The sequence below is a fragment of the Xyrauchen texanus genome, chromosome 10 (assembly GCF_025860055.1).
Source record: "Xyrauchen texanus isolate HMW12.3.18 chromosome 10, RBS_HiC_50CHRs, whole genome shotgun sequence".
Taxonomy (NCBI): Eukaryota; Metazoa; Chordata; class Actinopteri; order Cypriniformes; family Catostomidae; genus Xyrauchen; species Xyrauchen texanus.
In genome coordinates, this window is record NC_068285.1 from 25730621 (window position 1) to 25747959 (window position 17339).

The window sequence follows — 17339 nt, forward strand, 5'->3', positions numbered from 1 at the left end:
AACTTAAACATAACATAATCTGATATTTTACAGAAGAAAATAATTTATCGTCATTTGTATCATTATCGCAATAAATCCCTGAAATTATCGTGATAAATTTTTTTGGCCATATCACCCATCCCTATTTGGGACAGGGCCTATGACCGTGAACCACAATAGTCACATCTATGAGGTAATTCAAACGTAGAATAATTTTTTATGTCATAGGTCAATATCTTTTGCAGCACTTAAATGTGTTAATCCAGAAGGCCAGTATTTATCTGGAGGTCTTTGTACAGGTTTATTAATGTAATTATAATTTACGCTTATGTGTTCCTATGATATGCAATGGAAGTACATTTTTATGTTTAACATGGGTGTATTCACAATACATAGCATACAATATAATATTTTAAGATTATTTATCATTATGTTAAGTACATCATTAAAGTTAAGATAGTAAATGTATTTATATATTTTGTAGTAGCTAATATAACAAGCAAGTACACTGCGGGAATTATGAATTATACCAATGGAGTATGGATTGCTTTTATGCTGCCTTTATGTGCTTTCTGGAGCTTCAAAGATTAATTTGCAATGTGTTCCACATTCAAACCAAAATATCTGACTGTCTGTTGGTCGGAGCTAATGACTGTAAATTAGAAAGTTGTTCGGCTTGACGAGAACAATATACACGCCGAGTTTTGTAACTGTAGATAGAACTAAGTTATAACACACTTCATGTGTCCTTTTTAGTCATAAATTAATTTCCTCGCCACGGCCAAAACGTTAGAGATATCAAAAATCCGTCGGCAATGTAGCATCCTCAATGTCTTGACTTCATGCTGACCGAGTTTGGTGGCGATTGGATTAATTCTCTAGGAGGAATATATATAATTCCAGAGCATGTGTTTCCAAACAACCCATAATATCCGACTTCCTGTTGGGCTGGCGTAAAACTTAGAGCACGAAAGTTGTTCGGCCCGATGAGATATAGAAGTGTACCGAGTTTCATATTATTACATGCAAGCATGTTTGATATATGGACCAAGTTTTCAGACCCCATTCAAGGGCGCTGTCGAGCCCCCTGCCACGCCCGGTACCAGCTTCAGCCCGGCCCCGATGGCCGCGGGTTCTGACCTGTGTGCAAAGTTTCAAGAGTTTTTGAGTACGTTAAGGGCCCCAAAAGTCCCAGAAACCTTGAAAAACAATATCTTAATGCAAATCTTACCCAACAGAGAAATCCCTCTCCCTCCCCTCCCTCCCTCCCCACACACACACACACACACACACACACACACACAGAATCGCAGGTCTGTCTGTCAGAGAGAGAAATATTCAGAGAAATCCACATTCAAACCACAATATCTGACTTTCTGTTGGTCGGAGCTAATGACTGTAAATTAGAAAGTTGTTCAGCTTGACGAGAACAATATACACGCCGAGTTTTGTAACTGTAGATAGAACTAACTAAGTTATAACACACTTCATGTGTCCTTTTTAGTCATAAATCAATTTCCTCGCCACGGCCAAACCGTTCGAGATATCAAAAATCCGTCCGAATGTAGCATCCTCAATGTCTTGACTTCATGCCGACCGAGTTTGGTGGCAATTGGATTCATTCTCTAGGAGAAATATATATAATTCCAGAGCATGTGTTTCCAAACAACCCATAATAGCCGACTTCCTGTTGGGCTGGCGTAAAACTTAGAGCACGAAAGTTGTTCGGCCCGATGAGATCTACAAGTGTACAGAGTTTCATATTATTACATGCAAGCGTGTTTGATATACGGACAAGTGTTCGAATCCCATTCCAGGGGGCGCTGTCGAGCCCCCCTGCCACGCCCGGGTACCATCTTCGGCCCAGCCCTGATGGCCGCGGGTTCCGACCCGTGTGCAAAGTTTCAAGAGTTTTCGAGCACGTTAAGGGCCCCCAAAACCTTGAAAACAAAAATAAAAGCATTTCACTCATCAGCAAAATCAGCCCCCTCCCCCCAGACACAGAGAGACGTAGGGTCAGTGAGAGAGGCAGAGAAAATTCTCCAAAAATCCACATTCAAACCAAAATATCTGACTTTCTGTTGGTCTGAGCTAATGACTGTAAATTAGAAAGTTGTCCGACTCGATGAGATCAATATAATTACTGAGTTTTGTGACTGTGGGTCAAAGTATAAAACCAACCCCCTCACTTTTGTCAAAAGGTGGCGCTACTGAGCCCCTGCACCACGCCCGTTTCTGAAACTTTGCACATGTCTACTGGCTAATAAATGTGATGTGTCTGTCGAGTTTCATGAAATTTCAAGTATGCTAAGAGTCTCAAAAGCATCAAAAAAGAATATTCGAGTTTGAAGCATTGCCGCGGCAACAGTATCCAAGATATCAATAATCCTTTCCCATGTCTACATCTGCCGTGTGTTTACATTACACACCAAAAGTTTTAAGTAAATCGGGTAAAAATAAGAGGGTGATTTCAAAGCATTTTGAAAGTGACACACTTCCTTCTGCCAGTTGGTGGCGCTATAACTTTGACTCACAATAGTCACATCCATGCGATCGGCCTGTTACAGCGAACACACTGCTGAAGTTTCATTGAGATCAATTAATGTATGCAGAAGTTATAACACACTTCCTGTTTCTCTTTTCACACCATCATTTCGTTTCCTCGCCACGGCCAAACCGTTCGACATATCAAAATTCCGCCGGCAATTGTTCATCCTCAATGTCTTGACTTCATGCTGACCGAGTTTCGTGGCGATTGGTGGAATTCTCCAGGAGGAGTATTTCAAATTCCATTGCATGCGTTTTCCAAAAAACCCTAAATAGACAATTTCCTGTTGGGCTGAGGTAAAAAGTAAAAGTATGAAGGATATATGAAACGATGAGATCTATATGTGTACCGAGTTTCATATTATTACATGCAAGCGTGTTTGATTTATGGACCAAGTTTTCGGACCCCGTTCCAGGGGGCCCCGTTCCAGGGGGCGCCTTTTCAAGGCTTGGGCCCTAAATAATTGATCCCACCCGTAAGACGCAATATCGTCCCAAAGAAATAGCTAATGCCTTTGCTTCCTTCTATAGAAACTTATATAAGGAACCAAATCCATCAAATGATGGACAAAAACATAAAATAGATAAATTTCTTACTAATTTAAATTTAACCACTCTGTCTGGAGAAGAAGCAGCGAGTATGGTTTCAAACATAACAGAGATTGAAATAAGAGAGGTGATCAACAAGCTGAAAAATAATAAATCTCCAGGGACGGACGGGCTCCCTGGAGAATTTTATAAATGTTTTACAGACATTCTACTACCAGTATTGACGAAGGTTTTTAATTACACGCTTAAAAACGGTGAACTACCTTCTTCGTGGTCTGAGGCCATTATTTCAGTCATCTATAAAGAAGGAAAAGATGCAACCCAGTGCGAAGGATATAGACCAATTAGCCTGTTATGTACAGATTTAAAACTTCTGACTAGTATTTTAGCTAAAAGGATACAGAAACACATTAAAAAACTTATTCACCCGGATCAGACGGGGTTCATTCCTAACCGCCTGAGAGCTAATAACATAAGGAGAACTCTGAACGTTATAACACAGGCCAGAGGATATAAACAAGATTCCCTGCTGATCAGCTTTGATGCACAAAAAGCATTTGATACAGTTAATTGGCAGTTTTTGTATAGCACACTGATATCTATGGGTTTTCACCCACAGTTTGTGGAATGGATAAAAGTAATACACACAAATCCTAAATCGCGAGTCAGGGTAAATGGTTGCTGTTCCGAGTTCTTCTACCTTGAGAGAGGAGTGCGTCAGGGGGATTGCCTAAGCCCCTTACTCTTTGATATAAACATCGAACCCCTAGCAGCATCGATTAGACTGAATAACGAAATTAAGGGTATTGTAGATAAAAATAGGAGGGAGCACAAGATCTCACTTTTTGCAGATGACATTCTTGCATATATCAGTGATCCAGCCACATCTCTTCCCTCACTTGTTGAAACGTTAGAGAAATATGGCAGACTCTCGGGCTACCAAATTAACCAATCTAAATCAGAAGCAATGTTATTAAATGGCCACCTACCCACTAATGTAAAGAGTAGATTTAAATTTTGAATGTCTAATCAGGGATTTAGATATTTGGGAATCTTTATAACCCCTCAATCATCACAGTTATTTAAAGCAAATTATAGGAAATGATTGGATGAAATCAAGAAAGACTTAGCAAGATGGGAAATATTACCTCTTTCACTTATAGGGCGAATAGAAACCATTAGAATGAACGTTCTACCTAGATTACTCTTTCTTTTTCAATCATTACCTATACATGTCACCATGCCCACGTTCACTACATTAAACAAATGGCTCTCAAAATTTATTTGGCAAAACAAACGCCCGAGAATTAAATTGAAATCTCTTATGTGCCCTAAAGAGCTTGGTGGGCTTAATATAACAAATTAAAAAAATTACTACTGGGCTGCACGACTTAGATCAATGGTCACTTGGGTTTGTCGGGATGAAGAGGCAATCTGGTACAAGATGGAACAAGGGGACTGTCAAAATATATTTCTTGATACCCTTCCATTTGTCAACCAAGACACATGGTCTAAAAATAAAATTAACAATGAATGGGTTCAGGCTACACTTACCACCTGGTCTAAAATTAAAAAGACACTGACACTTCCCGGTTCACTATGTAGAGCCATTCGAATAAACCATAATACTGAGTTTCTCTCAGCACCCGGATTAAATAACTGGACGGAAAAAGGGTTGATTCTGTTGGGTCAAATGTTTGAGAACGGAGGTCTATTGTCTTTCCAGCAGCTACAACATATGTATGACCTCCCAAACCAGGACTTGTTCAAATATTTACAATTGAGACACTATTTACATAAACATAAGGACTGGCAAACTTTACAAAAGCCACCTTCTGACATTGAGAAATGTTTCATATCAGTAACAAAAGGGACAATAACTACTAAATATATCTCTCACTTTTACAAAATATTACAAAGAGAAGCTACTGAGGATACAAAAGTTATAAAGGAGAAATGGGAACTAGAAATGAATATAATAATTACGGATGAGGAATGGGAACAAAAGTTTCAAGAGGGGCATAAAATATCAAGTAGTCCAATGCTGAGAGAATTTGAGTGGAAAATCAAAGTAAGGTTCTTTAGGACCCCTTTTATCATATCTAAGTTCAGTGGGACTTCAGACAAATGTTGGAGGGGCTGTGGTCTTGTGGGAGATCACACTCATATATTTTGGGATTGTCCAAAATTATTGAACTATTGGAAAGACATACAAGATGAAATTGATAAATGTTTGAGTATTAAGATTCCACTGGACCCATCCTTTATTATTCTGGGAATTTTTGAGAACAAAATTAGGACGAATTATCATTTTCATCTCTTGAAAATCCTGCTTGTACTTGCAAAAAAATTATTACAGTCTCCTGGCTGAGACCGCAGCCCCCCACAATTTCTCAATGGAAAAACAAGGTGAAGGAAGTGTACTATATGGAACAAATTACAGCAAGATTGCAGATGAAAACGGATCTATTTATGGACCAGTGGTCCCCCATCCAAATGTATATTCCATGATACCTATGTACTGTGAAGCTTATGCTGGCTATATATATCCATTTCCTTTTCTCTATGGACGATATAAAGGCTTTAGGGGAGTGATGGACATGTATTTTGTATGGGATGTATCGATGTATATTGTACCATCCAGGGTATCGCATTTGTGTGTTGTGAATTGCACTTTTTTGATTTCAATAAAAAACAAGTAAAAAAAAAAAAAAGAAATAAGGTTTTAAGCTTATATACCAACTGGATATTTAAAAAAAAAAATAAGCGAGTCAGCATGGAAGAGATTTGCTTTCACCTTTCCCCACTCTGTTCTACGTGTCAGTACTGAAAGCCATGTTGCAGAGTATAACTTTCTCTGTCTCCAATGAATGATCATTTATCCTCATATAGAGATCTGGTTATATGTAACATGATTACGTGACAACAGTCAATTAATTGTGGCATGGTTAGAGTTATATATATATATATATATATATATATATATATATATATATATATATATATACATATATATATATATATATATACACAAGCGGGTCAAAAATAACAGTCCACCAGCTGCATTAAGTACTGCAGTGCATCTCCTCCTCATGGACTGCACCAGATTTGTCAGTTCTTGCTGTGAGACGTTACCCCACTTTTCCACCAAGGCACTTGCAGGACATTTCTGGGGGAATGGCCCTAGCCCTCACGCTCCGATCCAACAGGTCCCAAACGGGATTGAGTCATGCTGGAGGGTCATGTCAAGATGAGCCTGCAGGAAGGGTACCACATGAGGGAGGAGGATGTTTTCTCTGTAACGCACAGCGTTAAGGTTGCCTGAATTGACAACAAGCTCAGTCCGATGATGCTGTGATACACTGCCCCAGACCATGACAGACCCTCCACCTCCAAATCAATCCCGCTCCAGAGTACGGGCCTCGGTGTAATGCTCATTCCTTCGATGATAAACGGGAGTCCGACCATCACCACTAGTGAGACAAAACTATGACTCATCAGTGAAAAGCACCTTTTGCCAGTCCTGTCTGGTCCAGCGAAGATAGGTTTGTGCCCATAGGCGACATTGTTGCCTTTCAACAGGCCTACAAGCCCTCAGTTCAGCCTCTCTCAGCCTATTGTGGACAGTCTAGGAGGGGATTGTGCATTCCAGATGTAACTCATCTGGTAGTTGTTGAGGACATCCTGTTCCTGTCCGGAAAGTGTGATATTCGGATGTATTGATCCTGTGCAGGTGTTGTTACATGTGGTCTGCCACTGCGAGGATGATCATCTGTCCTTCATGCCTCCCTGTAGCACTGTTTTAGGCGTCTCACATTACGGACATTGCAGTTTATTGCCCTGGCCACACCTGCAGTCCTCATGCAGCATGCCTAAGGCACGTTCACGCAGATGAGCAGGGACCCTGGGCATCTTTCTTTTGGTGTTTTTCAGAGTCAGTAGAAAGGTCTCTTACTGTCCTAAGTTTTTATAACTGTGACCTTAATTGCCTACCATCTGTAAGCTGTTACTGTCTTAACGACCGTTCCACAGGTGCATATTCATTAATTGTTCATGGTTCATTGAACAAGCATGGAAAACATTGTTTAAACCCTTTACAATAAAGGTGAATGGGGGACTGAAAAAGGGACGTTTCTTTTTTTGCTGAGTGCATATGTGTTAAGGCTACTGTATGTGTGTTTCTTTAAATTAGTTTTTTTTTGGACTTTACATATACGTACATACATACGCCAGCAGGTGGAGGCTGATCTTCAAAAAGCTGAGAGCATCTCTGCTTGTGTGTGGCAACAGGTGATTGCACACATGCCATCTCTCTCTCTCTCTCTCTCTCTCTCTCTCTCTCTCTCTCTCTCTCTCTCGCTTCCTTACACATACACATCCTTCCTTGTTTATCCAATAAATAGAAACGTTGCAAGCCGTGAAAATATTTCTGAAGTGACATTTTTTAATTACTAACGAAGGCTTGGACACATCATTTGGTTTGAACCAGCAGATTCTGATCTGTCGCGTAATAAAGTAGATCCATGCACAAATTAGTTTTTATGACGTTTAAGTTGCAATATTTCATCCCTGAAATTTATTTTCAGGGAATTTCCTACCTTTGAGTGCTTTGTTTTATATGAAAAAAGACAATTTCTGTCAAAAGCTTCAAATGAATAAATTAATTTGGAAACATAATCATTAATTGAACTAATTAATTATTAATATTAAATGGAACTTCTCAGAATTCTCAATGTATGGCAAAATTGATGGCTCTAACCTATAAAATTAAATCAACATCAAATACAAAATAAGCAGTAAGCAATGCACAATTACAGCATTATAAATGCTTTACTAGAATACATTTTACATAATTGGCATTGGCAAGTCACTATAGATTACACTATAGATTACACAGCTCTCTACTGTTTATCACATTTTCTGAGGTGATTTTAGATTAAAAAAAAATTGAAAAAAAAATAAATTAGGTCACTAGGAGGCAAAGGCACTAAACCAGTAACAAATTCCAATAGACCTATAAAAGAATAATATGAATTCAGGGTTCCCACACCTTTCGACCAATGCATTTACATGACTCAAATCATTTATAATTACTGAATGCATTTTATAGGTATTCAATATTTTTTCGTTTAGCATAAATATATATAATTTTTACACATATACATTTCCATGATTTTTCATTGATTTAATATTTCATAATTAAAAAATTTATATTTTGCCTTCCATTCTGAAAATGGCACCGAAATCACATAATCGCAGCATTGTAAAAAAAAATTTGTTAGATAAAATTTCAACTGAAAACATTTCATTTTAAACTTAATCCATACAAACACATTGCATAAATCATAAAATGGGCGGGGATTAGTTGCCCATCTTTGTCTCCAAGGATGCTTTCACACTTGGTTTGACTGCTTGGACCGCACCCGGGTTTGTTTCCTCTGTTCATATTACAGTATTTTGGTCTGAACCACGTTCCGATTGAATCATCAACTTGAGTACAAATGGCAGCCTTTTACCACTGTAACTGAACAAGTACATGTAAAGAGTTATCACTCTTTTTTTCTGTTTCACTCATCTGAAAACTGTTTGCAAGAATAATGTCATCTATAAGAATGCTGCAAATAAATATGTAAAATTATAAAAATATTTCAAGCTCCTTCTGCTTTGCTTTGTCAGTTGCGGATGCTGGTAGTGGTAAAATTCACATGCTTTGCAGTTATGTAAGCTTACCTGTCCAATAAGAAGAACACCAATTCAGGGTCAGTTTTGATCCCACCTCCAGGAATCAAATGCCCTGCCGATGTTCACTCTAGTTTTCGCTCTACCACGATTACTTTCCCACGTAGCCAGACGGGATTCAGTATTACATTTTTTTTGGGCTTGCTCAGAGTTTGTGTAGGCGTCGGTGTTGTTCTGGGATTCTGACGTTTGCTGGATTCCATCTCTAAGATAACGTTACCTAGTGTTGCAGTTTGTTGCCGTTGCTGAATAGCGGAAGAGAAGCGATTACTGAGGCAAGGCTCTCGGGAGCGCGCATAACCGTCACATCCTTTGGATTTTCCTGGCAAAAGCGACCCTCTCCCTTTGCATGAAAATCAGTCTACAGGCTTTAATATGCAACCTAGGAAGTTCGGGAATGGCTCATTTTTTAAGTTGCATTTCAAGCCGTTCACACATTGGCAAAAAAAAAGAAGGTGAATATTATATGAAATATTTTACATATTGCACCTTTAGAGAAACAAAGACGAAAGTAATTAAATCATAAAATAACACAACAATAATACATGTTCACCTTGAACCTAAAAATTTATTTAGGCAGCATCAACTGTATTAACAACACAAATTCGATAAGAACACACATTTAGTAGCATGATTTTGGGAGCACAAGGGAATTTCTTAAGTTTTATTATTATGATTATTTTTATCTTTACATATATAATTGTATTTAGTTCATAATCTTTAGGCTATTAGTAATTTTCCACCTGTTGTCCTTGATGTATACTTACGTGATGGCAAATGCGGCCATTGGAGACGGTGAAAGTTTGGATTTGGGTAGGGGTTATATATACAATTTTTATAGTTATTTTATATTATAATTTTAATTGCTTTATTTGTTTAAAGTTCAATTTGAATTTAGAAATGTCCTTTGTTTATGTTTTTTGTGTTTCAATACATTTATTTTAAATTTATTTTCACAGACCCTCAGCAGGGGGTTATAATCGTATATTGCGATATTTTTAAGGAGATTATCGCAAAAATATTTTATACATATCACCCAGCCCTAGTTCACTTCCATGATTTGATACAATTGCATTCATATCAGCAGCGAAATGTACTGGAGTTCACATGAGCCATTCCCCAGACCACTTTTTCAAATGGACTCTGGAGTGGTTCCCAGGAGAGCACCCAAGTTCGAAAAACAGTGTTCACATTATCCAAACAAACCTAACATTGATGTCATTCGAACCAAGGTGAGCAAAAAAAAGTACTAAAGTGAAAGCACCCTAATTTGTCAGGTTTTCTAAATAACATTATATATTTTAAACTCTTCACCATGTGGTTTTAATCCAGTGCAACGTAACACCCTGGTTAAATACTTTAGTACAGAGCATAATAAATAAAAATATGTTAACTATAAAAAAATTCCATGACTTTGATGATTTTATTAATTTCCATGTCTTTTCCAGGAATGGAAATCACAATTTAATAATTCCCTGATATTTCTAGGTATTCCGTGACTGCGAGAACCCTGAAGAATACATTATGTATGGTATTTTTTTTATCACTTTTTTTAACCACATCCTGGTTAATTTCAAATCATGTGGGTAAATTCATTAATAGAACAATTGCTTCTTAAGTACTGGTGGCATTAACAACTGATAACAAGATGTGTCAAGTTTAACCAAAGTCGTTTTAGTGAGTCAGATCACTCGGCGGCCATCCTTGGAATGCTCCCGGGCAGCTATTATTTTTGTAAACAAGCGGCATCACAGTGCAGCAGCTATCTACTTGAATGGGGAAAGACTGAAATCTCCAAAACTGTTGGTCACATTTATGATCAAAAACACATTTCAAATCAGCGGTATAATCTGATAACAATGGTTTAATAAATTGTGCTTCTTTACCACAGATTACACAAAAAAAATCTAATTTTAGCGGCTTGTTTTGCTAGTGCACATGAGCATTCTCGAGTTGATTGACAGGCGATGTCTGTTTCTAAAAGGTGATTGGCTCTTTTACCTGTAAGGTGGGACATCCTTTCTACATCCGTTGACCATTGTGCATTCTCCCAATCTTTTTAACAGAAGTGACCCGTCTCTGCTAAATAGTCTGGTTTAACATATCATTCTTTAACCTGGGCTCAGGAACACATTTATTCTTTCATGCATTTGGCCACTGAAGGTGGGTATGAGTGCCCCCTCTGCCAAATCTGACTAGAGAACATGCTAGGAGTCTGTTAGAACGAGCACAGCCTGTAAATCTCTCTGATGAATCCTCATGGGACAATGAGCCAGCAGACTACGCATCGCCAAAAAAAAGAAAATATGAGAAAAAGTGCTCTGGCATTAAGAGCCGTCTAGGAAATGAAAAAACTGCTGAGCCCATTTGACTAGATTTAAAGTCATTGTTTGTCCAGGGTATTTGGATCCCGAACACAGCACACGTCTCAGTGCTCCAGTTATTGACACTCTGGGGCTTGTTATTTTAAAGCACAAAGCCTTCCATTTTGAGAATATTTTAACTGGCATTACATTAACATACTAAGAAAGTACAGGCACCACAGTAAAATAAACAAAACTGTAAAGGTACCACTAATCACAAAGCACAGTCCATTTAAAAAATATATTACATATACCTGTGTATATATATAAACACTTTACGCTGCTTTGTGCCAAGTGGGCTTAAAATAACATATGACAAAAAGTAATAGTTTAAACTACTCAAGAACAGCTTTACAGGCAGATGATGGACCAGGTGGACTAACTGATGACACAAGCAAGACTGCGCTTATCCTCAAATAGCCAAGACCTGAAACTTCTGCACTGTCAGAGTGCCTTCTCCCTTTATGTAGCCTTCAAGACTACAGATTAGTACAGTCACTTAGTCAGAGAAAGAGATAGACTGAGAAAGATTAACTGGAAGGTGAAGAGAGGGGGAAAAAATAAGATTGGGAGAAAGAGGAGGAACAAACCTTAAACCCTCAATGAAATCAGAATTGGATTTTTGTAGCTTATAGACCATGACTATTATCTTTGAAGCCATCTATACGTGAGTGTATTCCTAAAAGTTGACAAATTTAACCTTTAGCAGATATATGCATTATTTTTAATAGTCTTTTTCTTTCAAGAAAATTGATCAAAAATAATGGCTCATCTTACAGTACACAGAAACAAAATGCTGTCTAGAATAATAATGTCCTTTCCCATAAAACCACCTGCAACAGGGCTTTTTTTTTTTTTAAAAGGGATATACCCTTCTACAGCATATGTCCAACTCAAACTTCTCGTTTCATAAGGAAGTCAAAACAGCAACGATTTCATGGGGTCTTTAAAAATATAAACCATCTATAAGAAATATCTGCTTGAAAAACAACTTTGTGTATGTAATAAGAATATGATGTGTTATATGGGCTACATTTCTGTTACTTTTTGTCCTTTTGGAGCTTATATTACCCTATTAGTTAAAAACACACACACAGTAACCACAATGCAATGAGGTTTCTAATAAAGCTGCTGAGCGATTGACAGGAAATTTGCCACCATCTCTCTTTAGATGGTTGTAATCCATCGCTTTCTATTTATTCTTCATTTGGAAAGTTGTGGAAACAATAGTGGTATTTTTCTTTTTATGTTGGAGCAAATGGGTAATCATAAATTATATTTGGTTTGGTCTCCCATTCACCATTATCAAAGTTTACCCTGCAAATGTTAACATTCATGTTTCAAAACCCGGAAGTGTGAAAAGGGTTCATTGCTCAGTTGAAGACCTGGTTTGGAGAAAAATAGTGTTGTGGCAGCGAACAGTGTATTGTTAAGTTTACTTCATACATTTTGGGAGCTGTAGCTTAATTTTATTAATAGGAATAAGCTGAACGGGATTGGAGTAACATGAAAAATAGTAAAATAAAGTAAATAAGTACAGACAACTTACAGGGGTCCAGAGCTAAGGTCCAAATTAGTGCATTAAAAATTTATTAAAAAAAAAAAAAATCAGAATTTTATGGATTTTATAATTTTTTTTAAATCATATTAATTTACCTCAAGACTCATGGTCTTCTGTTCTTAAGTTCTAGGTCTATGATATTTTAATCTGATGTCACTTTGGATGCGATTGATTCCTGATTCAAAATCCCTTCGGGTACTCAGCTTTTTAACAAAACAATGCAAATTGCTAATGCATATCAGTGGATCTAAGAAATGGGTGAGCAGTTAATTCCATATTAAGTGATTTCTATGAATCAGAGATCAGACCACGGCATGGTACATAAGTGGAACGCGTGTCTATGCGGGGGGAACGCGGTCTAGTGCCGCTCTCGAAAATGCCACCTATACCAGCGTCCACATCTGACTAAAGCAAAGCATAACAAGCTTGAAATGCTTTTGAAGAAGTCCACTCGCTAAATAGAGATGGAATGTATGATCAAACAAAACCACATTTGTGGATACAATAAATGGGACAGATTGACAAACAAGCACTTTTTTTTTTCTTTTTGGAATCAAAGGTGCCAGAACACCGTTCCAGACTGTACGAGCCCAATTTAACCTTTGGTTATTACGGTGCTTTAGAAAGGTTCAATGAATTTCCAATGTCAGAGCTAACTAAAAACAAGCACCAATCTATTTCAGCACTGCTCAGTGACCACAGAAATCGAAGCATTGGAAAGCCAGAAAAGCAAATGTTACAAACTACATTGCACTTGGCTATCAGCACAGCAGCCCATTCAATTACCTGCCCAGTCTCCTTGGCCACTGCTGTGCCAATTACAGCACACGCAAAAAGCCATTTCCTTTATATAGAAAGCAATACCTCACACTGTAAAGCGCAAATGTAATGCGTACAAACATAACCATCACAGGGTACTGAGCACCCTAATGAAAGCATTACTCTTTCTGCTTAAAAAGAAAAATAGCTACAAGGGTTCCCACACCTTTTGAATTCCATGTGTTTTCCAGTTGTTCGTGAGTAAGCTCATGTTAAAGATTGTTATTGAATGTGTGAAAAAAATTACACACTTTAAGTTTAAAATGAAACTTAAAATAAATGTTAAACTTACAGTCTTATTTTAAATATTTTGATTATTTCCTAAAATTCTAGTAGAAATATCTGTAAGTGGAGGGGACATGTTCCTCCCTGTTATAATGGATGCTACACCCCTGTAACAGCATATTCATTTCAAATCCTCTGAAAGGGCCCTTTGGTTACACTGAAACAGCATTAAGATCTGTCTTTGGGACAGGTAACCAAGGAAGAAGTCATAAAAAATCTCACCATACTGAGTCTGCATCAGTCAAGTTGGTTACCATGCATGTTTTTAGTGCCGACTAAATTACTTGACTCACCTGCTGCAGGAGTCGTCAACTCTCCTTTGTAGTGCTCATCGTGCCACTGCATGGTTAGGTAGTAACTGAGCATTACCTCCCACAAGGCCTTACAGAGGTCCGTCAAGCAGGGGATGTAGCTGTCTGGTGTAATGTGCTGGAGGATGAGATAAAAGCAAAGAGCTGCTTCAGTTTTACTCTATCAATTTTTACCAGCTCTTATAGTTTCAGCATGAGAACAACGTGTGTTAAAACTTCATTATTCCACCATATAAAAAGCTGTGTCTAAGCAAAGAAAAGCTTAAGCTGATGATGGCTTTTAGACATCTCATATATATGTCAGTAAAATACAAGACCAGTATAAAAATGTTTTTAAATGACAATTCAATGTAATTATTATAAATAGCACGTTTAATTTTTTATAGAAATTCTTCCGATAATAAGCGCAAATTCTTGCTGCATTTACGTGCATTGCGAGTCAGAGGTGTTAAAGAAAATACGACTGTGATTCTCACGATTAAAAGTTCCCTCTCTTTAGGTGAGGACACTTATGAAACAATCGGCACATTCCATTAATATGGTACAAAATAGGGCCTTAAACTCTTAAAATATTAAATGAATAAATATTGTAACCAGGGCTGTGAATAAATAAAAATATGTAACTAATTAATCGCACATTTTTCTGTGATTAATCACGATTAAATTACGGTACATGATACATTAAATTAAACATTAAAAAATCATCATGTCAACATCAATATATTTACTTTATACTTTGTCTCAAAGAACTTGCCAGAAATTGGTTATTCATCATTTATTTTAATATGTGCATGTCCAAAACAAATTTGATGCTTTTATTTATTTATTTATTTATTTTGCGGATAGAGTTAAACACATTTTTACATGTATTAATCTTTGATACAAGTATCTTTATATATGCCATAAAATCAGTGGACATACTGTAATTATAATTTGGGCAAGATCTTCTGCCATTTTCCAGTGGAAATTTTTTCAAATCAAATGGGCAGATTTAATTTATATCGAACTTTATTGGCAAGAGAAACTTACGTGTACATTGCCAATGCATCATTAGACACTATACATACAGTTATAAAAAATATTGACTGCTGAAGTTTAAAATCTCAAAACTATATTTCTCTGGCTGCTGTTCATTCTCTACAAGTATACCTAGCTGCAGCTTGCTGAATGGCCACATCCTTTTCAGCCTCTATCACGCACACGCTGGGTCTCACGCGGTTTGAAACTGGTTCAAATTAAAGTCAGTTTACTGTCATTCTCATACAGTAAATTTTCTCCCATGTTTCTTATGCCAGGGGCATGCATTGTGTGAAATGAATGAATGAATGAGTGTGCACTGCTTCACACAATCAGTTTCTGTGCAAGGATGTGCAGTTGAGTCAAGCAAGTACCTCCTGAAAATGTATATATGCCAGTATTAGCCACAGAAAGTGGGGAAAAACATTGGTGAAGGTTCGCCCATTGTACAAAAGTGCCTGGGTTTGTTCCTGGCAGAGAACAGATGCCCTAACCCTGCTACCGCCCTAACCGGAACCTGTAAGGCTGAGTAGCCTGCCAGGAACAACTCTTTCAAAACGTTCTCCTATCTCGTGAAGTTTCAAGTAGTAAAAATTAAAAAAAAAACAGATTCAGCATTAATTGCATAAAAAAATTTTAGTGCGTTAAATAAAACATATTAAATTACAGAAATTAATGCATAAAATTTACCAGCCCTAATTCAGGCTAAATATGAAATAAGCAGGGTTTTTACAGTTTAAAATCCAGATATAGGTGATTTTCTTATGTCTAAACTTAAAAAACAAAATCACAATTAAATATAATGTATAAAAATTGCATAATGGTAACAGGATTGCAGATTTAGCTTAAATTAAATGAACCAAATGTTGGTTTTTAGGTTTGTATAAAAACTGAGAAATGGAATGAGAATATTGATGTGTCATTCCACAATGTAGTAGAAAGTATCTGAAGGATGAATCTGGAATGAATTCATTGAAAATCAATTTTACAGATTAAGGCACTGTTGTAAAATGTACCTTTTGGATATAATCCAGAAGGCAAGGTGGGACAGGTCAAAATTATGTTTTTTTAGGTTTAAGACTATCTACTTTTCTTATGTTAATCTAACATATCTAACAGTTCACAATATAATAAATATGGTATTTGTGCATCTAATGAGTCATACTAAATAACTGGACAACAAAGTGTATTCTATTTGTGGAAAGTGGCAATTCCCAAAAAACATCCAATAGAGAGGTTAACAAATCTGAGAAACTCAGTAGAGCGTGACATTATGCCTACTCAGATGTGTGTGTATCTTTAAATCAAGCTGAAGACATTTGAAAAACAGTAAATCTGACAATGAGGGAGCATGAATACACCAGAGATAATGATTGACCTGTTGTGGACCTTAATGAATATTTACCAAGCGATCAATCCTTCAAAACCTCAGAGAATCTCAGGCATTCCTTGGAACGCTATAATTAGAAATAATACCATAGAGACAACAAAACAAGCTTTTGTCAGGTCAGAGCCTGAGAGATGAGAGACTGTATTTCAAGTCAGAAGGTGGGCTGTGTACAAAGTAAAATACTGTTTGGATCAACTTTGACTTCATTGACACCAGTTCTCAGAAGAGCGAACACACTCTCTTTGGTCAGAGCGATTTGTGGGCAGGAAACTCTGACATAAACTTTGCCATGTCTGAGACCACAACATCTCAGACACATCCATACACATATTCATCAATACTGTCAGCAGTGAAATGCTAGACCTCTATCCTTGCCTTTTCTTCTAACCAAGCTTGGAAACTCTGCAAACTGCTGGAGACCAGTAAATTATGATCGGCCTGAGGCTGTTTTGGAGAGAACAGGAACGGCAAATAGCACCATGTCCTCCAGCTGTGGAAAAGCTAACTTTTTTGGTGCTCTAGGAATAATTTATGTATTATAGCTATCTATTTTTCCTTCAAAATCACAGGGAAAGCAAGCGAAAGGATTATTTGCAAGTTTACAAATTGGGTCTGTAAATCAGGCTCAGCCAATGTAACCTTTTAGTTTCTGAATATTTATTGCCAGATATTTTCCTCATCAACTTTAGAGGCATTGGTAGGGATCTATGACTGAGGTCACTTAAAGACTTATAGTATTTGAACATTTGTAGAACAGATGGCACAGACATGCTGTAAGT

The 17339-nt window shown here is 37.2% G+C and overlaps 1 protein-coding gene across 1 annotated transcript in view; it reads right to left on the reverse strand.

Annotated features, from left to right (window-relative positions):
- LOC127650657 (syndetin-like) overlaps window positions 1-17339 on the reverse strand; it is a 199768-nt gene that overhangs the window by 116922 nt on the left and 65507 nt on the right. Inside the window, exon 13 of the mRNA XM_052136228.1 lies at window positions 14136-14271. Coding sequence (XP_051992188.1) covers window positions 14136-14271 — 136 coding nt within the window. The remainder of the gene's footprint in view (window positions 1-14135; window positions 14272-17339) is intronic.